Here is a 27111-nt window from a genome sequence, read left to right as displayed (position 1 = left end):
CGAATGCTTCGTAAGGTCGGACGTATTTTATAGTCGTTGTACGAAATCGATGTTGCTGCTGGTACGTCGTCTGTCGCCGCGGACGTATATAGAGTGTGCTTTTGTTGTGAGTTATACCCCGGGCGGTGGTACCGCGTACGCGTTGCACTATACTGAGAGGAGCAAAGCAAGAGACAGCGAAAGATATCACATCTCGAGCGAGAAAGATACCTCTAGCTAGGCCTAAGCTCGCGCGTACCATAGTCAGTCAAAAACGATCGAACGACAACACAACACAACATACGTCGGTTGAGTCGGGTTGAGTCGTGCGTGAGGCCGTTTTAAGAGTTTAGGGGGTCTGAAACGAGGGGTAGTCCATGATGTGTTGGTGTATTTGATGGGACTGGCAAGACGAAATACGCGGCGGTAAGCAGATTTGAACAGACGTCGGAGTCAAGCGTGCGGGGTAGCGGCGGTTTGCGATACGAGAAAGGTTACGGTGGGAGGCTGGTTGGTTGGACGGACGGCGGAGAGTGAATCGTCGAATCGAAGAAACCAGAGCTAGCAGGCAGCGTTCGATGTGTGACAGCAAGAGTGAGAGAACGGAGCCCAAAGCGATAGGTTGTGTGTGCTTTTGCTGCTGCTGCTGTTGCGGCCAGTGGAAGAAATAATTCGAAAGAGAAAAAAATCGAGTGAAAAAGTACGAGCAAAGGAGTGGAAAATTGATAGTTTAAAGTTCTGGGCCTGTTTTGAAGTGTTCGCGGGTTACTTTTATTGGACAGAACTTGCTCGTGAGCCTCTGAATCCGTTTCGGTAAGGGCTTGGTCGTTTAGTGCCTGAGCTTTAAGCATTGCAGGAAGAAATATCACAGCAGCTAAAAATTTTCGGTTTGATCGAACTCGCGGTTGGATTCCGGATTGCGAAGTAACCGTGTCGTGGACGCCGACTGCCAGAGCAGTACCACCAGTACCACAAAGGGAACAAGTGCAGCAGATTGGATCGTAGTGCCAGAATATCGAGCAGAAAATGTCTGATAAAGTGTCCATATCGCCATCCAAAAGTCGCAGGCAATTAGTAAGTGATGCATGTTCTTTTTTTTTCATTCACTCTCCCTTCCCTTTGTCACCACACGTTGTCGAGCAGTGTAAAAAAGACCGATTTCAGTTCCTGGCGAATTGTCGGATGGTGCGTATCAGCCCATGCTAAAAAGGTGCTATAGCGCTATAAAATAAACGATTAGCAAGTGCTGCACGCCTCTTTGATGGCCAGTTGGAAACTTTTTCGTGTTACCCATGCTGACGCCATAGTGGAAAAATTCTTCAATTTAAAACAAAAAAATGGTTCGCAGTACTGAAATAATACTACGTTTTCATCTGCGATTCTTGCAATTTCAAATCGAAGGAGCCTACCTTTACCTTCGTAGTCGGTCAAGAAAGTCAACATCTATGGTCAGCAGAAAAAAAAACTTCGATCCGCCATCACATGCATTGCGGCATTTTCGAGAGAATTGTTTCATTCATTTTTCATCATGCTTCGACGTCGACGAGTATGCGGTGAGGTGAGCCTGGCCAACCAGCCAGCTAGCAAGCACTAGCACATGACGAACGAGGCAGTGAGAAGCTGTTTTTGAAGGAAGAGAGAAATATGGATTGATGGATGAGGGGACATGAGCCAGGGGAGAAGGGAGGGCAGGATATCGAGGGAAAACACCAAGCCCAGTTCGTACGGAACGAATGAACGGCAGTGCGAACATAAACCAGATACGCGCGACGCATGCTGAACACATCTAGTGCTCACCGTTGTCGTAAGCAAACTGAAATCGAACAGAACATTAATGAACGAACAGACCGCAGTCTGTTTCATTCCATTGATGGTTGCCAGCAAGCTTTATTTTTGAGCAGAAATAATTTTTGATATGAGACTACGGCGCACAGAAACTAGACTTACTACCCCGACACTATCATTTTTTAGTGATGTCATCTGAATCGTTAAAATTAACAAATCATAGCTACTGCTATGAAAATGACTAATTCAGAGGGCCATTACCACGTGGCTTGAATGCTCATATTGAATGAAATACATGATCTGTACTGCTTAGTGATATGAGGCGCAAACGATTGAATTAAGTGTAGGCTAATGTGTTGTGAATGAAGTCCTGGTTGGTAAAAAATGGCACCACGTGGCTTACATTAACATGCATATGAGTTTACTGCACTGGCTTGCTCTAACGATACGGATGACGTCATTGCCTTTTCTGTTTATACTCTAAAGAACTTGCCTGGTTTTTGTAAGCGGTGATCGACATGGATCGACGTTTTACGGCAGCGTGTCACTATAATACACTAGCTCTACACAGATATCTAGAGGAAATGAACAAAATTTAACTATCAATATATCGTACTAAAAAACAATGGTTCGAGGCTTGTAATCATTATTCAAACAGAGAAATCAAGAAAAAGTTAAACTTTCTAACACCAACCAATCATTAAAGTCACGGACAAGTATCTCCAATAGCCATCAAGTGCAAGTTAAGAATCTTCTTCGGCTCTAGTAAAAATTTTCTGCTGGATGTGATTTAATTGCATTTCTTTACATTCATGTGTTTCGTTCTGGTATACTCCGCATCAATTTCAAACTAATTTCAATTGGTTTTTACGCTTTACATTTGTGTGTGTGTGTTTTTACAATTCATCCCCCACTGGCCGGCAGTGCTTTTATGGAAAAAACCTATCTGCATCTATTTCTATTTAAAGCTGATTTATTTTTTATTGATTTTTTAATATATTACATAATACAAAGATACAAATATTTTTAGTCCTGGAGATGAAAGGTGGCAGCTCTAGTGTTCATCCAAAGACCCATTTCAAGAATGCCTGGTAATACACGTACATTCCGAGATCGTCTTCATAAACACTAAGCCCCGCATGAATACGTTGTTATATCTATTAGACATAACATTGTATTCACACTTCCAGACTAGTTAACATTAGTGGCTCGTATTCAATATTACTTGATAATACAGTTACAGTTCAGAACGATCTTACCAACGTTTTCTTAAAGAAATTCTTCGCTATTAGTGTTTTCCATGGCAGCTAATTCGTTTACCCGCCACCGAACGGTAGTGGCGCTGTGAGCGTATCATATTTTACTTCTTGGTCGATGAGTTTTGTGGCTGGTTGAAGTGCTCCTCAAAAACAAAACACTTCGAAATATAGCGATACCTATCCTGCCCAGAGCGGTCCGTTGATGCTCTTCTTCACTTCTCTAGCTATCAGATGAACCGGAACTTCGCGATTTCACCAATTACTCCATTTTTATTCCGCGGGAAACTGCCTTTATCACTAAAATTTTACGTTGAGGTAGAACGAGCACAACACTCAGTTGGCCTTGTTGCCAGTGGTTTTTACGCTTTACATTCAGTACAAAACTCTCGAAAAAAAACGAATTATTGGATATCCTCTGTAAGACTACGACACGACGACACCCTAAGCGTTTCATATGAATATATTTAAGAAAAGAATTCGTTGGGTTTTCGAAAAAAGGTAACAACATAACAAATAACTTTTAACAGAAGAGACAGTCATCTCAAGGTATCCGAAAATCTGGACATTGCTGTGCAAACATACCCACATAAAGTATTTGTAAAGATTACTGGATCCCTCCCCAGTTTGGTGTTTTAATCCCAACTCGGTGCTCAGATGGGAGAACATTTGTGGCAGATACTTCTGTACAGAGGCAGCTTCTACAAGCAGACATACGGGGTTCTTATTGGCTCACCATTATCACCAGTAGTAGCGGACCTCGTTATGGGGAGGCTTGAGCAGGAATGTATGAAAAAGTTAAAGTAGGTATTAAGATATATCGTGGATATATGGACGACTATTTCTGTGTAGTGAAGAACGAACACATTGACGTCATAGTGTCCACTTTCAATGGGTTTCACGAAAGGCTTAAGTTTAAGGTCGAAAAAGAAAATGATCAAAAACTGACGTTTCTTGATACAATGTCACACAGAAAAGAAGAGAAAATCGCGAAGTTGTGGACACTTAGGCAGGAGAATGGGTGCTATTTCGATTTTTATTCAGAAAGGCCATTCCAGCATAAATGTAACACAGCGACAGCATTAGTGGGCCGAGTGATCAAGCTCACGGACGCAGTTGATAGGCAAAACACATTAAAAACAGTAATACAAATTCTTTTAAAAAATCACTACTCAGAATGGTTTATAAAAAAAATTATAAAGAAGAACACATAAACATTACAATTCGCTACAGTCAGACGGAAACAGTCAGCATGAAGAGAAATTCGTATCTGCCCTCTATATTCCATGTCTTAGCGCGAATTTGGCCAAAATTCTCAACAAACAGGGATTATTATTAGCAACAAACCGAGGGATAAAATTAAAAACACGGTGTTCAGTCGCCTGAAAGACCCGCCATCAAAAATGAAGACATAAAATGTAGTGTATGCTGTACCTTGTGGCACGGATGACGGTGAAATCTATGTGGGACAAACAAGACGTATGCTAGAAACAAGAATGAACGAACACAAGAGTGACATAAAAAAGAAAGAAGCAAAAACCGGCCTAGTTCAACACCACATAGAACATGGACATAATTTTGAATTTGACAACACTAGAATACCGGAACGAATAAAAACCATGAGAGCAGAACCATTGCAGAGGATGAAACATCGAGATCGGGTGTTATCTTTAAAAAATCGATTTCCAGGAACTTAAAAGTTTTCGAGGTGAGAGAGCCCCTGGATGGTGTTTTTGGAATTTTTTTTCCGAGATAACTACAGATCTCGAATTTTCATGCATTTCTAAAACATTTGGTATAAAAAAATTCCAATATCGACAATTTTATGAATTTGTACAAATCACGAACACCTTTTTTTTTTAAAATAACCAAACACTCTTATCTAATTTTATCAAGCCAAGTGCTCCGCAAGGATTATTTACAAACTTACTTCTTTATCTGTCTGGTTTATGCGGAATATAACGAAGAACTCTCGGATCAAAGGTCGTGAACATAACCAAAGTGTCTATGGTTAGAAAGGCAAAGTTGTTGGTGCAAGCACCAGTTAAAAATTGACAAAGTTTTAACAAAGTGTAAATCGTGACGTTTGACATCACTGCGGCCTGCTCGTCTTTTTAGGTTGAGTTTGGCTGCTAGCGATCGGTCGCGATTTACCACTCCCGCTGGAGAACACCGACCGGGGTGGACGTGTTTTTGGATGCGTCTGTGATTTCGCACGAAACAACGATTTGAAGCGCAGTAATCTGCGCTGTTTACAGAGAGAGGAGGGTCTATCTACCTTGCCGGTCAGATGGTGGTGGTTTTTTTTCGCCGAATCGCACGATCCGAAACTGAACTGAACTGAGCTCTGAAATAAAGGCGCAGAAAAGTACGATAAATAAAAATAATTTTCGGTTTCGTCATTCCATGCTGGTTGGTCAGCAGAGTAGATAAGGAAGAGGGCAGGGAAGTTGGGATACCGCAGCGAAGAACCTAGAAGGCCCCAAAAATGTAATACTAACAAACACAATTCGAAACGGAATTAATGTCGGCTGGTCCTGTGAGTGATATACTTAACAACGTTTCGTATATAGAAGAGGTTGGGAAGCCACAGTGATGTGATGGGAATGGTTTTCAGGTAACGCGAGTAGTTTAATGCTGGAGGAAAGGCTATAAGAATTGTATCTCAGGGAAGCGACACTGCAAAAAGTGGGAGAACCAAAAATAAATATGAGAAGTGAGCAAAGAATGTCGAATTTTTGAAGTAGAATACTTCTCTCAGGAAGTTCGGCTACATAGCGATGTAAAATGAAAATCTAAAACCGGAAAAAGTGAAAAATATGTCCAATTTCAAATGCTAATAAATCGGTTAGTATTCGATGGATTTCCCTTGTTCTTGCAGCAACAGATTGGAAAATCTTCTAAGATTCTTCTCAAATGAAGATAATTGTTATTTTATTATTCAAACTATTGTACTATTGAAAATAGTCAAGCCTTGTCAAAACGGAAAATTCGACCTCTGATTGGTCGCACGGTCGACAGAATCATATACCTTGCAATTGAAAACATGCTACTTGGCCTATATAAGAGCCTGTTTCAGCCGAAGCAGCTCATAATAGTTCTAGACAGCGACAAAAGCAGTCATCCCTTAGCAGCAGCAGTAGCAGTGCAGTGGATACCAAGGATAGCGGATAACGGCCACAGCTGTGCATTGCTATGGCACAGCTGTAGCCGCTATCGCAGGCTGCAACTGCTACGCTATCCGTAGCCATGCCACAATTGTGGCCGCTATACGCTACCATTGCACAGTGATCGGAAAAGGCAATTTGACGAACTTAATTCTTTTGTGCTTAAACGGTTGATGTTAGCCAAAGACAATGTTCAAAAGAATTGTTCACAAAAATATAACGGAAATGTTGATAAGAAAATTTTTTGATCATGGCCTACTATCATAAAAATAAAAATCTAACTTTCGATAGAGCGAAGAAACATGAATAGTTTCTTTGGAAAAGTTGTAGAACTTTTCAAAATATGAAACTTTGCAGAAGATATTAAATTTCTATGACGTCTATTTATTGAAATACAAAGCATATCGCTGTCAATCCCCTCAAATTTAGTTTTTCTGGCATAACTTTTTTAAATATTGCTTTTCCAAGAACATAATGCTCTAGACAAATATGACCAACATGAAAACACAGGTTTCTTTCGAAGACAGCATGTTGCTACAATCGTTCTATACTAAATTAGAGCGTTTTTTCATTAAATTATTTCCCAGATTCAAATGCATATAGGAGAGAAAGAGGCAAACCGATGCACATCATCAAATTCTTTTTTGAAGCTTAGACCTTGTACTATAAGCTAGTTAAACTTTGATACTTGACAATTCATGAACGAATGAGTAGAGTGATGTTTTAGGTATGTATGTTTCTGGGGTTTTCTATACAAAACTGCACCAACTACCTGATTAATGAACGATGATTTGTGAATTTATGAAACAGATAACTTGCAATAATATCAACATTAGTGAGAACACTTCTCAGGTGTATTTAGTTGTTGATAGGTGCATCCATCAGTCATTCGACGTGAGTAAAATGAACACATAACATATGGACTGTAGCTGGCAAGTAAAACCAAAGATATATGGACACCAACAAACGAGCAGTTTCCAAACAATTTTTTTTCTTGTGTGGGCTCATTACTGCGACCAGAGATTAGATCTTTTGTGATATTAATCTTGACCGAGCCTCTGTCCATCCTAACAATATCGCCCAATTAGAATTCTCTGGAGAGAACTTTCATACGTTACTAAAACCAGTTTTATTATAACAGGGACTTATTTTTGTTAGAAGGAGAGTCAACAGGGGTAGTGTATATATAATTCAGATTGAATGAAAGGTACTTGGTGGGAAGCCTGAGAATAAACCCATGCTAAAGTCCTTTGGCAACCAAATGGCCTGATTCTACTAAGATTCGAACCCGCGATCACGGCGGACTCTGTAACCTTGCGGCTACGGAGCTCCCCTTTCCAAACAATAGTGTTTGAACTTTGATGCGTTTACTTCCCGCCCAGATGAAATGACTTGTAGTATTGTAGCGCAACGTTGAATTGCATGCAGATCATTTGTTGGTGTCCATATATTCTTGGTTTAACTTGCCAGCTACAGTCCAAATGTTATGTGTTCATTTTACTCACGTCGTATGACTGATGAATGAACCTATCAACAACTAAATACACCTGAGAAGTGTTCTCACTAATGTCGATAGTATTACAAGTAATCTGTTTCATAAATTTACCAATCATCGTTCAATAATCAGGTAGTTGGTGCATTTTTGTATAGAAAACCCCAGAAACATACATACCTAAAACATCACTCTACTCTTTCGTTCATGAATTGTCAAGTATCAAAGTTTAAGTAGCTTATAGTACAAGGTCCAAGCTTTAAAAAAAGTATTTGAATCTGGGAAATAATTTAATGGAAAAACGCTCTAACTTAGTATATAACAATTTTAGTAACATGCTGTCTTTGAAAGAAACCTGTGTTTTTATGTTGGTCATATTTGTCTGGAACATTATGTTCTTGAAAAAACAATATTCAAAAAGTTATGCCAGAAAAACTAAATCTGAGGGGGTTGACAGCAAAAATGCTTTGTATTTCAATAAATAGACGTCATAGAAATTTAATATCTTCTGCAAAGTTTTATATTCTGAAAAGTTCTACAACTTTTCCAAAGAAACTATTCACGTATCTTCGCTGTATCAAAAGTTACAGTTTTTATTTTTATGATAGTAGGCCATGATCAAAAAATATTCTTATTAACATTTCCGTTACATTTTTGTGAACAATTCTTTTGAACATTGTCTTTGGCTAACATCAACCGTTTAAGCACGAAAGAATTAAGTTCGTCAAATTGCCTTTTCCGACCACTGTTCATTGGTATCCGCTGCCCCTGCATCAGCTGGCCCAGCTACTATCGATGCCGAGATCCGCTGCAACCAGAGTTGCCAATAAAATTTTCGATTTAACTGGAAAAAGGCTGAAGAAAAAACTAGGGAAAACTGGATCCCGAATAAATTTTAAAAAAGGAAAAAAATGATTGTGAGGGAGCTTTCCTGTTATGGGGATTGAATCCAGTGTAAGTTTTGGGTACAGCATCTAAAGAGATAACTCTTCGCAAAAAATTACTCATTTTAATCAGAACTGTTTTGTTTTGGGCTTACATTTTGTTAAAATTATGGACTAAAAAATTTCCTCTAACAGCGGCAAAATTTAAAATCACGCAATCAATCTATCTAAATTAAGAAAATTAGAGCTTTTTCATTTACTTTTATCTTTAACAAAAGTATTAACATTTCAACATTTCCTTACATGAAGTTTAAATTTCAATGATTTCTGACTTCGCTATCTTTTGGTATCTAATTACTCCAACATTTTTTTAACTGCTACGCAACAGAAAATAAATAGATTTCTATTATGGTCTATTAAAATCTATTTGTTTGGTTTTATCTCAACCATGTCATGCAGTTTTTTATTTGACCGTGTTTCGTGCGAGAAGATAGTATATTGAAAATTCTGTTAAGAATTGTCATAATAATTTATCGATCTACAAAATTTACGTTTTAAAAATATTTCCGAAAACCAATCGCAGCTTGAGTGAATGAAATAGCAGGAGGGTGGTATTCAAGACACGACCGCATGACGTTGACTACCGTATTCTTATATTCCATTGAAGCAAATAGTAGAGGGAATTGCAATGCTTCTTTTACAAAACTTCTGTAACAAAATTTCGAGGCACCAAAAGGTACCAGTTGCCGATTATTCTCGTTTACTGGTTAGTCCGTCCAAAATTCCAGCCCTTTTAGTATTTTGCAGTAGCCATTTATTACTAACAGCCACCAGCATAACGGGTGAAACCGGCACGAGATGACCGGTACTATTTTGTCTTTCCTTCTTTCAGCTGCTAACACCTAGCGCTGTCGTGAAATTAACATCAACACAAACATGCATTTTTGCAAGGTTTTTTCCGCTAGCAGCAACATTTTGTAAAACAGAAAATTCAACTAACCGCTTCTATTATAAAACTGCGAGGCACCAAAAGGTACCAGTTGCCGATTATTCTCGTTAACTGGTAGTCCGTCCAGAATTCCAGCCATTTTAGTATTTTGCAGTAGCTATTTATTACTAACAGCCACCAGCATAACAGGTGAAACCGGCAAGAGATGACCGGTACTATTTTGTTTTTCCTCCGTTTAGCTGCTAACACCTAGCGTCCGTATGTAACCGGGACGATTTAGTAATGAAACTGATGGGGTGAAATGTTCGAACGATACGTTTTATACCAAGGCTTCGTCAGAGAATTAGAAAGAAGGAGGGGCTACATAGATGATGGAATGGTAGAGACAAATGTTTCTTGAAAGCTGCGCCGGCCGCTGTCGTAATATTAACACCAACACAAACATGCATTTTTGCAAGGTTTTTTCCGCTAGCAGCAGCATTTGGTAAAACAGAAAATCCAATTAGCCGCTTCTGTACCAAAATTTCGAGGCACCAAAAGGTGCCAGTTGCCGATTATAGTTTCCTGGTTAGTCCGTCCAGAATTCCAGCCATTTAAGTGTTTTGCAGTAGCCATTTACTACTAAAGCCACCAGCATTACGGGTGAAACCGGCACGAGATGAGCGGTACTCTTTTGTATTTCCTCCTTTCAGCTGCTATCATTTAGCGTCCGCATGTCACTGGTGCGGTTTTGGAATCAGAATGATGGGGCGCCGGCCGCTGTCGTAAAATTAACACCAACAAAAAGATACATATTTGCAGGGTTTTTCCCGCTAGCAGCAGCATAAACATCGGAAACAGAAAGTGACAACAACAATAACAACAAAGTCAGATCGATTGTATCCGTTAGTGTCGACTGTGCTTGGGAAGAGAGGTAGTGATTGGCTGCGCGGTATGATTTAGACAATCGATATTAATTACCAATTTTTCAATAGTGTATCTCAAACAATAGTTTGTTTTTGTTACATAAATTTAACCGTGAAAGAATTTCTGATCGATTGATGCCAAAACCTCGAAAACCTGATTATAGATGACTGCACAATAAGCGCTCAAAACCTGACCACTTTTCTCTGGTTTTCCCTGGTTGAAATACTAGATTTTCAAATTCAGGGGCCTAACTTCAATATAGACGTTAGTCAACGTCAAAACTGGATAAAACTGGCAAATATCTGAAAAACTGGACGATTTTGGAAATAAACTGTTCGACTGGATCACTCGAAAAAAACTGGAGGAATCCAGTTTAAACTGGAACATTGGCAGCCCTGGTTGCAGCGGGTATATCTGACCATGAAGCATTTATGCAATAATTGAACGGAAATTGCAATTGCAGCAATCGGTCTTTTTCAAGGCTACTAAATGTATTTGGAAGAGCATAATGAATGGTTATTAATAAACTGCAACTAAGGTTTGATGCTGCTGCAAATGTACAGCAGTGTGATGTTTATTATGATTTGTTGATACGGTGCTTAACAAGCGGTATATACGATACAAATTCGATTTCAAACAGAAAAGTTCGGCACGAACGGTTATAGTTTGACATCACAGCAGAATTTCGACCTTCATACTCATGTCTACCATTGGCAATATCAAACACGCAACAATCTGCTTCCATGCGACACGGGGACGGAAACATTTTCTTCTTCCAAGCCGCGCAACACGACACAATACATGTTATTTTGTTGCCTCAATGAGAGCTCTATCGGTCCGGTTCGACAGAATGTCCACAAGAAATCATTTTCGTACATCCGTGTTACGAAACTGAGAAAATCTGTAGGAACTGAAAATAAAGGCGGGGCCAGAATGAATGAGATGTATTTTTCGTACATTAGTATTACGACATACGAAATAAGCTTTTTCGAACGTTGTAGAATGGTATAACTGGAAATAATTAAGTCACACCTATTTTTTCAGTTATATCATTCCACTACGTCCGAAAAAATTACGTTCTTTTCTTTATTAGAAAAAATGACTGACACGCAAGCAGCCGGGTTATCTTTCTTGTAAAAGTATTCTACTTCAACCTTGCGGTCGTGGCTTTGCACACAACCCCCCTGTGATTTTTTTATCTGTAATTTTGGGACACTTGAATGCATCTTAATGGGAGATCAAGAGAAATGTTTCAGAGAGTGGTTCCAATAGGATGGGTGAGATGTGGGTGCGAGACAGGAGGACGTACACGAGAACAATGCCCGCAAGCTCAGATTGGATTAGCGAACCTATACATTAGAGAAATGACAAGACACTCACCGTTAAGGCAACTGTCAACATCAAAACGGATAACGGCAATGCAAAATTATACAGATCGCCCGTTTTGATGTTGACAGCTGCCTTAACGGTGAGTGTCTCGGCGTCTCTCTGGTGTATAGGCTGACTAGATTGGATGGAGCAATGTTTTGATCGTGTTTGTACTGAGAACCAATCATTTTCAAACCAAGAGTGTTGGAGTCGACTTTGAGGAGGAAAGTGAAATGTAAACAGCGATTACGTGTTCGCGCCGACAATATGCGTGCTGGTACTGCCGGTGCCGGTCGAAGTAGCGAAAATGCGAGGGAAGAAGATGTGGTTTAACCGGTATACGGGTTGACTGGATGAATGCTATAATGTCGTTACTCGGCCGCTTCGTACTACTATCGCCGCTAATTTGCAATATTAATAGGCTTTCATAAACGGTTCGGTCAGAGGTTGAACGAATCTGCAAATGCGGTCGATCTCGTGTTCATATTCTGGGGAATGTATATTGACATTGACTTGCATTTCATAGATGTGATAATCTCTGGATAGCGTCAATAATCCTTATTATCAAGCAAAGGAAAATTTGACCTATGCTTGTGTTTTGACGACGCGTACCGTTCATACTTACATTCGATTTCGACGAAAGACAATTTTCGCAAACATATGAATTAGTGGGGCTTAATATAGATAAAGTTTGGACTCGGCATTCTGTTTTTTGTTCAGACAAATCTCGACATTTTTCGCTTGGATAAATTGTACAGTCGTTAGTGTTAGTACAGAAGCACTACATTGGTCCACAAAAACGAAAAAAAGATTGCCCTGGAGCTCAAAATAGTTACCCTGGAGTTTGAAATAGTTGCTCCGGAGCTCAAAATAATTATCATAAAAACCGTTCCTGTGAATTTCGGGACAGCTAGCGTATGAAGAAGTGCGTCAAACTGCCGCACAGTAAGTGTTCGCAGAGTTCGTCACCTCTACGTTGCCTTAAGTCTTCGAAAAAGGAATATGTTCTGATAAAAAAGCGCCAATTTGGGAACTAGGTTTCACATATCAGTTGCCAGATTTCTTCTCAAAGCGCAATGTTGACTTACTTTTTCATTCGACTGGTATGACTGATGGTGACGGTGGAAGTCCTGGGTAATAATAAAGTGCATCACAAAAACCGTGAAGGTGTTAATTTTTATGTTTATGTTTAATTTTATATACTTTCACCTTAATCGATCAATATTATGTTAACCATATAAAAGGTTTGTGAACCACCAGCTAAAGATCACTGTGATAAAGCAATTTTGGAGCATTCTAAATTCATTGTTTAGCAATAACATGAAAAACATGTGAAAATAAACATATTTTTATTGCAACACTTTGCAATGTGTTACCACGGTGCTCCCACAGACCGTTATTATAAAATAAATGCACCAAAGAATCTGAGTACGCCATTCGATTCGTTATGACGTCCAGAATCTCTGGTCAAAATTTCAAAATCATCGTACGGTACATTTTTGAGTAATGCCCTTTTGAAGGTCGTAAAATACAAAAAAGTAATATTAAAACGACGAAATACTCAATGTAAAGCACGTTTTTCAGCCATAATTTTATGAAACAACTTCCAAAATAGTTTCTACACACTCTAAGTATTATATTTCAAGACATTTACAATTGGCGGAAAGATTTATTTGAAAATCCAAAAGTGCACAGTGGTCTAAATTCGAAAAATCGTGATCGTTCTAGATTTGACTATGAAAAATTGATTTTATGTACTCAATGTCTTCAGCAAAATTGTTTCATGGAACAAGGCCTTACTTTTGGCGTTTTTGGTTTTTCGATCAATCCACCTAACAGTTAGATAAAAAAAATACTTTTTCTAATTTTCAATATACCGGATTACTTCCTTCAGCCAAGTTGTGGAAAATTTTAAAAGAAAAATAATTGCTGAATACTGCGGTGTACGTTGAACACGACAAAATAGAGTTTTTTGTGGAACACCCCTCCTTAAAATCAGTTTTTTCTCTATAATTTTTTCTGTAATTGTCAAAACAGTAAATTTCACAAAGTCTTGAGGAAAACATAGTTGAATGCATAAATTCTTAGAACATTTTGCATTGTTTTGACCACTACAGACGAAATTATAGAGAAAAAACTGATTTTAAGGAGGGGTGTTCCACAAAAAACTCTATTTTGTCGTGTTCAACGTACAGATAGGACATCGCAGTATTCAGCAATTGTTTTTCTTTCAAAATTTTCCACAACTTTGCTAAAGGAAGCAATCCGGTTTATTGAAAATTTGAAATATTTTTTTTTTTATCTAACTGTTAGGTGGATTGATCGAAAAACCAAAAACGCCAAAAGTAAGGCCTTGTTCTATGAAACAATTTTGCTGAAGACATTGAGTACATAAAATCAATTTTTCATAGTCAAATCAAGAACGATCACGATTTTTCGAATTTAGACCACTGTGCACTTTTGGATTTTGAAATAAATCTTTCCACTAATTGTAAATGTCTTGAAATATAATACTTGGAGTGTGTAGAAACTATTTTGGAAGTTGTTTCATGAAATTATGGCTGAAAAACGTGCTTTACATTGAGTAATTCGTCGTGTTAATATCACTTTTTTGTACTTTACGACTTTCAAAAGAACATTACTCAAAAATGTACCGTACGATGATTTTGAAATTTTGACCAGAGATTCTGGACGTCATAACGAATCGAATGGCGTACTCAGATTCTTTGGTGCATTTTTTTTATAATAACGGTTTGTGGGAGCACCGTGTTACCTTTCTTGTTCGTTTGGCTCGGATTTTTAAATGTTCGTTTGGCTTACAACGCATATCTCTCCCTCTGAGTATTGCTAGTTGTAATCTTCCTTTTTTCAGTTTGAGGTCTAGGGTAAAACATGTGTTTACCAGTGTTATCAAACTATGATTTTGTTTTGTTACACATGAATCAGTCGTTGATTTGCGATTATTTCATTGGCGATTTTAACAATGTCGGGGCTTTGAAGAATGTTCTGTGAACGCAACTTTCCTCTTTCAATGATATCAAGACTTTCATTCATTTATTGCTTGTAAAGCGCTTGCTTATACTATTTTACCAACTGTTGAATGTAACAGGTTGTCGTGGTGAAATGGTGCAATCTGGAGTTGATATTTATGTCTTATCCCTCGAGGCATACTTTTTGTGTTACGGCACAGTTTTAAATAGATTGGCGAAAATCTGGAAAATCAGGAAATGTCACGGAATTTATTTTTCGATAAGGGAAATCGGGGAATATCAGGGAAACTTAAAAACAATCTGGGAAAAACTTTCAATCGATACCTTTTCAAACGCATCTTTAGCGCTAAATCAGATATTTTTCAGCACAAATGGTCTCTACTGTTTAGTTTCATATCCGACCGGATACTTTATTTACTGTGATTTTTGAGATGCGTCCATCTACTTTGTACTGTTTTGTTCATAATACTGAAAATTGTCAGGAAAATAATGCTATATTTTTGAAAATATCAAGGAAAATCAGGAAATTATTGCGTGTGTCATCCGTGTGCGTTTGAGATTGATTGCATGCATGAGACACGATCGCAAGGCTAAGGTAGAATTACGACAGCCTGTCTTATGTTAATGTAGTTCTTGCAATAGTTTTGGGAGTACACTCGACTGAGATTAATCAAAAATCTCTCTGAAAATAATGTCGACCCTAAAGAGATTGAAAGTGGTAAATGATTCCGAAAATACTCATATTTATATTATATAAAGGTTGGGCTCCCTTATCCAGAGATTAGATTATCCGGTATTTTAGACTCGATTGTTCGCAGTACTTTTTTTTGCTGCTTGTTTTTAATTTTTTCGTTTTGAAAATCTTCCTTTGCTATCCCTTCCGGAATATTTGTTACCATTTCTGTCTCTTTCGACATGTCCGCTTTAGGTAAAGGGGGTAAAATAACAGAAATATTTATTTTACGTTCGTTGATTGCACAACTGAATACTTTTTTTGTGATTTGATTATCCGGAGGGAAAAAAAAATCCGTCCTGTATTTTGCCATCGGTAGCTTTTTGCTAGAAAATGGAAGCCCTTTTTCAAAATGGCACCTGAGGTTGATTTCTAGCCTCTGGGCATCATCCCGAATACGGGAATATTGGGTGGTATTCAGACATTTTAGGCCGATTTACAGAAACCGAAAGTCACCATAAGGAACCATGCAAATATTACATAACGCGGAATTTGGCAATTTTCAATACCCACCCACCCCCATGTAACGCAATTTTACATGTTTGCCACATGCAATATAACGCTCCGTTGAATACCCCCCCACCCCCTAGAGCGTTATGTATTATTTGAATGATCCCTAATGACCTCAAAAATGACGCCTGTGGCCGATTTTTGGCCTCAGGATATCTTCCCAGCCTCAGTGCTTGGATGCTATTTGGCATTGTTAGCAGCTCTGATTGGTCGAAATCTGTGTTCGAAACAAGGCTCTATATTTTTCTATATTTTTCAATAACAGAAGAGATATATTTTTCAATAACAGAATAGATAGAATAGAAAATCACAATTTTCCTAATTTTGGTGAACGCCTAGCTGATTTTCCAACTAATTTTAGGAAGAACGAAGGAAATCAATGAAAAAAGTAGGTGGGTGGTATCAAAGACACGACCGCATGACGTAGGACTACGGTATTTTTTCTATGTTTTCTATCTAACAGTGCATTTTTATTTGCTGGGACATTAGAGCGTTTTAAACAATAAATAATGTAAATAAAATATATGAATGAAACCTTATTTATATATTATTTATATCTCCACTTCGCAGATATTCGAATTAGAAAAGCATTTGATCGTGACTTGTAATGACAAAACAAACATTTGAATTAGCGAAATCGCTAGATTCTCCCTTTCTCAGTAAACAGCAAATACGAACCTATTCGGTATTTTAGACCAGAATGATTCACTGCACCGGCCGCTTTCGAAAAATGAACACCAAGAAAAATATGCTTATTTGCAAGGCTATCCCCGCTATCAGCAATTCAACTAGCCACTCCAATTACAACACTTTGAGGCACCAAAAGGTGCCAGTTGCCGATGATTCTTGTTCTCTGTTTATTCCAGCCAGATTTCCAGCCATTTTAATTCTTTTGCTGTAGCCATGTTCGATTACGGTATGTAGCATTACGGGTGAAACCGAACCGGCACGAGATGACCGGTACTATTTTGTCTTTCTTCCTTTCAACGGCTACCACCTAGCGTTCGTATGTCACTGGTACGGTTTAGAATGAAAATGGTGGCGTAAAATGTTTGAATGGTACCCTTTATATTAAGGTTTTGTCAGTTAGTTGGAAAGAGGGAGGAGTTAAGGAGAGAAGAGAATGGCAAGGAAAGTAAAAAAGCATCAGAAACAGAAAGTAACAACAACAACAAATCGTTTACAAAGTCAGATCGTTTGTATCCGTTAGTGTCGGCTGTGCTTGGAAAGAGAGGTAGTGATTGGCTGTTCGGTATGATTCTGAAATATTAGCGCTCAAAACCTGACCCTGGTTTTTCCTGGTTGAATACCTAGATTTTCAAATTCAGGTACCTAACTTTCAGATAGACGTAGTCTTACGTCAAAAACTGACTGAGTTATTTGTATTTAGAATTGGACAGTTTTCGTGACTCCGGTCGTTCAATTTGCACCGCTATTCCAGAGTGTTGCCGTAAGACGTAATTCTACGTCAAAAAACACGAAGACGTTCTTTCACATACACACAACAACATTTCTCAGCTAGAGCATGACGCAGGCACGGTTCAAATACGGAGCAGTGTGAATGGTAGAGAATCCCGGAGACGTTGCCTCCGGGATTCTCTACCATTCTTTTTTAGCCTAGAGGATCTTTGTCTGTTTTTGCTATTTTCTAACACAATTTTCTCGAAAGCATATCTTGCGGAATAGCAGATATTGGCAACTACTTTCAGTTTCCTTTATTCGGAAACTTATTCCCTTCAATTGTGTATACCCGATCAGAAAGAAAAAACCAAAATGTAACAGAAGCTGTTAGTTTGTTACGTGAAAAACCTTACAGGCTGTGTTTTCAATTTACACATATCAAAATTTGTTACTAATGTATCAGCTTTCTAACAAAATAAGGTAGTACACTAAGGTCGCTTTTTAAGCGGTTTTTTTACGCGAATTCCGGAATTTGAGCGTTTTTTTTACGCGGACTCCGGAATTCACGTGTTTTTTTTTTACGCGGATTCCGGAATTTACGCGGTATTTTTTTTGCGCGGATTTCGGTTTCCCTCCACTCGGAATGCAGAATTAACGCTGGTTTTTTACGCGGATTCCGGAATCTACGCGATTTTTCTTACGCGGTTTTTTTTTTACGCGGCACGTATCCTCCGCGTAAAAAGCGACTTTTGTGTATATATAATAACAAACATTGTTAGAAACAACAGGTTTTGATATAAACGAAAAATTAGTTAGACTTGTTACAGAACTACTTCTTTTCAGGTTTTGTTATTATAACTCATTCAGATTCAATTTTGTTATCAAAATTATATGGAAAAATACAAAATAGTATTAAAATATGTTATTCATAGCTCGCGTTGATAGAATTTTGTAATTTATTAGTTATGCTTTTCTGATCGGGTATACATCGTACTGGAATAAAGGAGTACATAGTAATTTTTCGGAAATTAAACTGCATCTTTTTAATTTCATTAATTTTTAATCATCGTCGCTTGATGTCATTAGTTCCAATTGAGATAATCGGTGCTCGTTAACGAGTAAGCCAAGGACGATTGATGATTTGATAGGTCCTCGTACATTCACGCGAAGTGTTAAAATGTCTGACTTTGAAAAATTCAAGTTGTTTGACATCATTAAAAACTAATCAAATTTCGCAGTTTAGTTTCTGGAAAAACTATTATGAATCCTCTTCGATTCCAGTACGATATACACTAAGGTCGCTTTTTACGCGGTTTTTTACGCGGGTTTTTTATGCGGTTTTTTTACGCGGATTCCGGAATTAACGCGGTTTTTTTTACGCGGATTCCGGAATTTACGCGGTTATTTTTTTACGCGGATTCCGGAATTTACGCGGTATTTTTTTTGCCCGGATTTCGGTTTCCCTTCACTCGGAATGCAAAATTAACGATGGTTTTTTTTACGCGGATTCCGGAATTTACGCGGTTTTTTTTTACGCGCATTCCGGAATTTACGCGGTTTTTTCTACGCGGATTCCGGAATTCACGCGGTTTTTTTTACGCGGCACGTATCCCCCGCATAAAAAGCGACTTTAGTGTATATAAACAATTGAAGGGAATAAGTGTCCCAAAGTAGCTACCGATATCTGCCTTTCCGCGAGATATCCTTTTGTAAAAATTGTTTCCACAAATATGTGAGAATTGATATCAGTTTAAACTTTCTTCTGTGTTCTTCTAGAATAATGTACAAATTAAGATAAGAGAGTTATCACATGAAAACAGATTTTGAGGGTTTTTTTTTGCTTTATACCTTATAACTTTGTCAGATTAAGAGATAAAATTTGTTGATTTTCTGCCAACTTGCTCGAAATGGTTAGGAGAAAGTTATCAAGTTTATAAAAAAATAATAAAGTTAAAAAAATTTATTTTAGTGTAAAACCTCCTTAAAAAATTTTTTACCATAGAAATAAAGTACTTACAAAACTGAGACACTTTCTAGAAGACATAGGAACGCTAAGACCATGCGTTTCGTCCCTCTGTGCGCCGGTCCGAAAGCAGTGTGAGTAGCGCTTAAAGCTGCTTAAAATAGGTTTGGGGTAGTTGAAATAGTGTCCCTTGATTGGAAACTTTAATTTATTACACTGGGCCAGAAATGGAATCTAGCGGTACGAAATTATTAGCGCTCTCAGGGTTCGACCAATCGGTTTCCGATCTTCTACAAAGTTCCTTGGATTAGTTAGGGCTTCATTTTGGATGTTTGAATTAGTTCGGAATTTAGCCGCGAAAGTGGCGTTACGATGCCAACTTCTTCCCCTTACACGCTAGAGCTTTGCGGTTTTTGACAAAGTTGTAGATCTTTAAATTATATGAAACTTCACAGAGCATACCAAATTTCTAACTCTTCAAATTTCAGAGATCTACGAGTTTTTATAAAATTTGTCTGAAATTCACGTTTTAATGTGATAATTTTATGAGTTCACTCGAATTTATTTCTTACAATTTTTTTCTCGATAGAAATTGAATAAGTACGTCGTTTTCTTCCGAGTTCAGTAGTTTTTGAAGTACTTATATGAAAATATTACACAAATTTATCTAATATTGGAATTGGAACTGAGAATTGATACATAATTTTGAATTAAAATTTCAAAGTTTGAAGATTTCCTTTAAACATAAATATATTATTTGTATTAGATTAGATATCGAATCGCTTTCCCTGCTTCTTGTAACCTTTTACAAAATAAACATACCCTCTCGGCATCATCTCACCTCTCCATCCAGTAGCAAGTGTACATACATACTATTTTTGCTTGTAACCCATGATGACACTAACTCGATTTTTGCCTATGTTTTGTTTTTTTTTCCTTTCCATGTTGTCTCTTCTGCATGGCGACCGTCCGGATTGTGTATGCTCTGTGGCCATCGCAGCGCGAACGGAAACAACGCAAACTATACGCGGAGGAATGGACCCTCGGTGACGATGACTACGAGGGAGCGCGCGGTTTCAGCGTCGCCGAGAAGCTAGAATCGGCCCGTTTTGCGCAGTCCGGTATGGTGCGCGAGATGAAAGGCAGCGATCTCACCGTTGGGTAAGTGTGCTCTTCTGTGCTCTTGTTTTAGCTTGTTGTTGCTGTTGCTGTTGTAATATATCATAAATTTTGATTAGCACCCTTCTGTATAAAGCGAAATGAGAGCTTTTCTGTGGGGATGCCTCGGGCGTTATTCATTAGGTGCCAGATTCATGCATGGTTCATTTCACAATCTGTTGTGGATGGGGTGGGCAGGGTGAGCATGGGAGTGAAATAATTACGACCCAGAAGATTATTGATGTTTCTATAAAACATAACATTTATTGGGCCGTCGGCAACGATGGTTCATATTTTATTAATAACTTTTTATTGGCATCTCAATGCAAACCATTATTATTTCTAGAATCCATTCAGCGCTGTATTGTTTTACCAAACCGCGAATGATGCATTTAAGTTATTTATGTTTTCTTCCTCGATTTGATTCAACTCTGGCTGTTTGATTTGTGGATTTGCGGCAACTTTTTTCGCGCCGGTAATGTACAATTCGCTCTTCTGAGATCGCCATCACCTAGCAGACCAAAGTGCACACCCGTCGTGCCAGAAGGGGGATCTTTGCAACCCACTGACTGTTGCAAGTAACTACGTGTTAAATAAGGCTTTGCCGTATCATCAAAGTTGTTATCGATTCGATTGCGATGTTTATTTACACGAAAGCAATTACTGCAGATGGTGCACTGATACGACTTTGTTCACCTGTTCGTCAGCTGTTTCGTGACCCGACTCGATTTTTTGGGTCTCTGTTTTTAAGGTGATGAGATTCCTCGTTGAATATAACATTTAACTTGCGTTGTTAGACTTGTTCTCAATACTGATTCACATTTTTCGAGCTTTTGAATGCTGAGAGTTTGATTTTCAAATAAATATTTATATCGTTTTTTTTTGTGAGAATTTATAGAGTACACTCACATTATGTAGGCATTTTGGGTGTAACTCCAAAATTGTTCACATTACTAGTATTTTCTTCCTTTTAGAAAAAAAGTTGGTTTGCTTTACATACTGGAAATTTCTTTTGGTATAAAATAAAATGCGGAAGTAATGTGACTGTGTTTAGCGCAAATTGATTTACTTCATTTATCTTTCCACTAAATTGTACTAGTAACAGGTCGTTATGTCTGATAGATTTTATTATTTGTAATATTTACCATACCTGATATGTTTTGTTTATGTAGTGTTCTAGTATTCTTATGCCAAGTTCCTGACTGGCAATGCCGGGATGATTTTTTAAACTACTACTTAATTATAATTTCAAATACCTTTTCTCGGAGCTCCTAACAAATATCCCTAAGACTAATAACTTTTCTCTCTATCGCTTCCAGCTTCCTCCAGCAGTACGGCTTTAACATACCGCTGCTGTTCAAGGAGAAGACGGGTCTTGGGCTGCAGGTGCCATCAACCAACTTTACCATCAACGATGTGCGGATGTGCGTTGGTTCGCGGCGCATTCTAGATGTGATGGATGTCAACACGCAGAAGAATGTCGAGATGACCATGAAGGAATGGGAACGGTATTACGAGGATCCCAACAAAAAGAAGTTGTTGAATGTGATTTCGTTGGAATTTTCCCACACGAAGCTGGAAAACTACGTCCAGAGTCCGAACATTGTGCGCCAGGTCGATTGGGTCGATGTGGTCTGGCCGAAGCAACTGAAGGAGTCGCAGGTCGAGTCGACAAACGTGCTAAATGAGATGATGTACCCGAAAGTGCAAAAGTATTGTCTAATGTCGGTGAAGAACTGCTATACGGACTTCCATGTGGACTTCGGTGGGACTTCAGTGTGGTATCATATTCTGAAAGGAAGCAAAGTGTTTTGGTTGATTCCACCGACCGAGAAAAATTTACAATTATACGAGAAGTGGGTATTGTCTGGTAAGCAATCCGATGTGTTTTTCGGTGATGCTGTGGAAAAGTGTGCCAGAGTGTACCTGACTGCGGGCAACACGTTCTTCATTCCTACCGGGTGGATCCATGCGGTGTACACACCGACCGATTCTCTGGTGTTTGGTGGAAACTTTCTGCATTCCTTTGGGATCGTCAAGCAGCTTAAAATCGCACAAGTCGAGGACAACACGAAAGTGCCGCAGAAATTTCGTTATCCGTTCTTTACCGAAATGTTGTGGTACGTGTTGGCTAAGTACGTGTACACCTTGCTGGGACATTCTCATCTAGAGGGTGAGCCAGGTCGGGAAACGGAACAGGTCGGAAAACCACACGTGCATTTAACTCACTACGAGCTGTTCGGATTGAAGGAAATCGTAATGTACCTGTACGATCTGCCGCCGCAGAAGAAGAACGTACCAGATTTAATTAAGGATCCAGTTGCACTCATTAAGGATGTCCGGACGCTGGTGGAGCGTCACTGCAAGGACAATCCGGAACAGGCAATCACGGGAGTGCCGGTACTCCACCCAGATCTCAACAAGAGCAATAATCCATACCTCCGAGAGCGGTACGAATATTATACCGGTGAAGGGGGAGCGAAAACGTCCCCTGATCATCCTAATGAGGATGATGGTGAACCGATGCATCATAGTCAGGAAGAAAACGTACACGATATGGCAGTATCAAACGCGCAGCAACAATCAGAAGACCATTTTGTGTCTCCGCGAGAAAGTAGCTCTTCGACAACACATCAAACCGAGCAGCATCCAACCAGCAATGGAACAGTAATGTCTGCTCCTTCCAGTTTACCCCACGATGATGATCGAAATTTCGTATCACCACAGCCGACACGACCTGGTGGCCCAGGCGGGATTCGTGGCCCTTATAAGAAAAACAGTGGCAATACCAGTAGCGGAGGTGGTCGATCCAGTGCGGAAAAACGCGATGGAAATGGTCCCCGACGACGAAGAACAAGATGTAAAAATTGCGAGGCTTGCCAGCGGTCAGATTGTGGTGAGTGCAGTTTCTGTCTTGATATGGTAAAGTTTGGCGGTCCCGGACGAGCAAAACAAACTTGTATGATGCGCCAGTGTCTCCAGCCGATGCTTCCGGTAACGGCGCAGTGCATTCATTGTCATTTGGATGGATGGCGACAGGCTCCAATTGCTGCCCCCGCACAGGCAAAGCTTCAAGCACAAATGCAAGAAGGACCTTCGTCGCTAATGGAATGTTCGGTGTGCTACGAAATTTCCCACCCTGACTGTGCCCAACGGTTGGCACCCGAGATCGGTGGCATCGTAAATGAGGACCTACCAAACAGCTGGGAGTGTCCGACCTGCTGCAAGTCGGGTAAAAATACCGATTATAGGGTGAGTTAATTTACTTCTAATTGTTAATTAAACAAATCTGATAGATCCTATTTTTTAGCCGCGTCATTTTCGTGCTCGACAAAAATCCTCCGAAATTCGACGGATGTCAGTGAGCAGTGATGCTGCCTCGGTGCACAACGCTGATGTTGGACGGATAGGTGGTACAGTGATTCAGCAGGCTGTTAGTAGTAGCACCGTGTCGGGTGGTGTTCATGGTACTGGCGAAATGGCAGTAAGCACCCCTGTGGCACCTCGTTTCCAGAATGATATGCTGTACGACTTCACCTCCACGGGAAATGCAATTATAGTGGGCGGCAATGGAGGCAACATATTGTTGGAGAGAAAACCGAAGATAAAGGATGAAGATTTATCAAGTGGTTCTGAACACGATCAGAGCCAACAAAAGTTGGCGATGATGATGCCATCGTCGGCTGTGGGTAGTATTCCATTAAACATGGAAATAAAAGAAGAACCTATGGAGGTCGGACACAGTAGTGGTGGACTAACAGCATTGAAACCTGGGGATGGAAATGTCGGCGGTCATCCAGTGATGGCTGGCATCATGGTACCGAAACGCAGAAAAAGTGATGACGGAAATAGTATGTGCAGCAGCATGCAGGATTCAGTTGAAATTGGTGAACACAATCATAGTTTACCAAGAAAGAAATCCTCACTTCGAACACAATTGGCTCACCAAATTCATAGTTCATCGACGAAACCTATGAAGAAACCATTGTACCCGGTTCGACCGGCACATGTGCATCAGCCACTGCTGTCTCAGCCAGGCAATTATGCTCTGGATCCGACTTGCCTGCTAGCAGTGTTTCGTTATTTACCCCCCGAGACTTTGGTGACATGTTCACTGGTGTGCAAGACTTGGTCAAACATTTCGGTGGATTCTTCGTTATGGAAGCGCATGGATTGTGCAGAATACAAACTAACCGCTAGTCTACTGACGGCGATTGTACGCCGCCAGCCGGAGCATTTAATCCTCAACTGGATAGGCTTGGGAAAGCGCCAGGTGACCTGGTTAATATCAAGGATACCGTGTTTGAAGCATTTATCCCTTCAGGGAACCCCAATCCAGGCTGTTCTCGGATTGTACACTTGTCTGTGTCCGCCGCTACAAATTCTGGATCTCAGCTTTGTTGCCGGTTTGAACGATTCTGCCATTCGCGAGATCCTTTCTCCGCCAAAAGATTCAAGGCCGGGTTTAGCCGACTCCAAATCCAGACTGCGCAATCTGAAGGTGTTGAAACTGGCAGGTACAGACATTTCGGATGTGGCTTTACGCTATATTACCCAGGGACTGCCAAGCCTTACCCACTTGGATCTGTCCTCGTGTCAGCGAATAACAGATGCTGCTATTGCCCAAATCGGAACATCTTCAGCAGCAATCAAAACTTTGATTGAGCTGGACTTGAGTTGCTGCAAGCTCATTACCGAACTGTCGCTCGATCATTTAGCGAAATGTGATGCGCTGACTCGCTTGGATCTCAGCCACGTACCCCAGGTTACGACTCAGGCTGTAATCAAATTTGCGTCTACTTCAAAAAATGACCTGCAGTTGCACGGTATAAAACTGGTGGACAAACGTAAACCAACACAGTAAAACAAGGGAAACATAAGAGCACAGTACGCTTCTTGATCTGGCCATGTTCTTTGTGTTTAAAGGTGAAACATTGTGAATGAAAAACACAAGTTGGTTGCATTTCATTCGCAAATTTGTCAACACTTATTCACTGCGATTAGGTACGATAAGATTAGGCAGGAAAAACAAGTTTACTCTGGCGCGCTAATAGGGAACTTAACACTTGTATGATTAGAGACAAAGAGCCACCTCGTGTCACATTTCGGTTAGAATCTAAGAATCCACACACACAAACTGAAACCAAAGACTACAATTTAAGTTCTGCTTAGGGTGAACAATTATGTTGTAAAAGTATCTTGTAACAGTTAGAGTTTAGTAGGCCTTTTTTTAATCGTGAATGATTTCCAATATTTTCGTGAGAAAACGGTTGACCCCCAACTGCATGACGTAGCACTTCTGGAATATGTATTATCCATCGTAGATCAGATTTTCGCTTTTTAGCTAAGTTGTCAGATAGTGTGAGTCAGTGCGGCTTGCTGTATACATAATAAGTAACATCAGTGGAATATTAGTAGAGCAGTGGTGTAGTAGCGACTGCAACATTCATAGATTTTCCTTACATGTCGATATGCTCTATTGTATATTGTTTCCTTACGTTTTTCCTTTATACGCTGAATGTCGTTTGTTCTTGTGATTGATTGTGGCGATTGACCTGCTAGTGACCGGTCCCTCTGACGCAAGTTACGTGTATAGTGCTATTATAGTGAGAGAAACAATAGTTGTAACGTAGTGATAGTGTATGTTTAGTTTAAGCGTTTTAGACGATAGCGAAAGAAAAAGGTCCCATAGTTTTTACAGGATAATTAAATCCACAGCAGCGTTTTGCAACGTTTAAGCGGCATTTGCTGCACTCGGTGTTACACAAAGAAGAAAAAAAACACAGATGCAACTGCGTACACAAATTGCAAGACATTTTTTCGCGTTTATATTGCAACACATTAGTGATATCTCTATATATAATAGTGATAGAGTGCGCCTCTCTTTTTTCGGAATCAGAAAACCCCTGAAAGCGCACCTTCTGTAGTGAAATCAAGAGATCGTATTTAAACAATGAGTACCAACCGTTATTCGAAGCCGAGGAGCTTCACTAAGGAACAACAGTCTTTGCTTACCCTTGAGGAGACACTTATTTGTAAATAAACTGAAACAATAGCGAATGCCTTCCGCTGTCGAAGAAAATAATGAGAAGATCCAGTTTTATGGTAATGTTGAACTGCAACTGTCGCGTACAGCGATGTTTGTGAAGAAACCTACAGTACCTACTTTTTATACTGCAGATGTTTGATTACTCATCTAGTTTGGGTAATAATTTGAATATCAGGTCAGCTAAGCATGACGTCTGATGGAGCGGGAGGTGAAGAACAAGTTTGGTGGAATTTCAGGTAAAACAGTTTGATACATTTTTATTTAGACCACAGTATGGTACAACTAATCAGATTTTTATTCTTTAGTCATGAAGCTCGAAATCGTTGATATATTGAGGGATTAACCTCACTTTAGTTAATCACTCTCCTTCATCATATTCCATCGTTTCTAGTTCACTCAGTCATAGTCCATTCACTTTATCATTATCGTAATCTTTCTTGTACTTCATCACAGTCTATCGCACTTCATCACATTTCATCCTACTCCGTTGCAATCCATTACATTCTAGAAAAAAAATTGCA

General features: G+C 39.4%; 1 protein-coding gene across 1 annotated transcript; it reads left to right on the top strand.

Annotated features, from left to right (window-relative positions):
- Nucleotides 1-26596, top strand: LOC129733141 (jmjC domain-containing histone demethylation protein 1). Its single transcript, XM_055694751.1, has 4 exons — nt 1-1053; nt 20384-20544; nt 21861-23793; nt 23852-26596. Exons 1-4 carry the CDS (start codon nt 1006-1008, stop codon nt 25403-25405), a joined length of 3696 nt encoding a protein of 1231 aa, XP_055550726.1. The 5' UTR covers nt 1-1005; the 3' UTR covers nt 25406-26596.
- The last annotated feature ends 515 nt before the right edge of the window (nt 26597-27111 follow it).

Source organism: Wyeomyia smithii, chromosome 3, assembly GCF_029784165.1.
Source record: "Wyeomyia smithii strain HCP4-BCI-WySm-NY-G18 chromosome 3, ASM2978416v1, whole genome shotgun sequence".
NCBI lineage: Eukaryota > Metazoa > Arthropoda > Insecta > Diptera > Culicidae > Wyeomyia > Wyeomyia smithii.
This window is presented reverse-complemented; position numbering and strand designations above follow the sequence as displayed.

Coding starts and splice junctions, on each gene's coding strand:
- LOC129733141 (XM_055694751.1), top strand. CDS start 1,006: ATGTCTGATAAAGTGTCCATATCGCCATCCAAAAGTCGCAGGCAATTA. Junction 1,054..20,383: donor CCAAAAGTCGCAGGCAATTA/GTAAGTGATGCA, acceptor TGGCCATCGCAG/CGCGAACGGAAACAACGCAA. Junction 23,794..23,851: donor GTAAAAATACCGATTATAGG/GTGAGTTAATTT, acceptor CCTATTTTTTAG/CCGCGTCATTTTCGTGCTCG.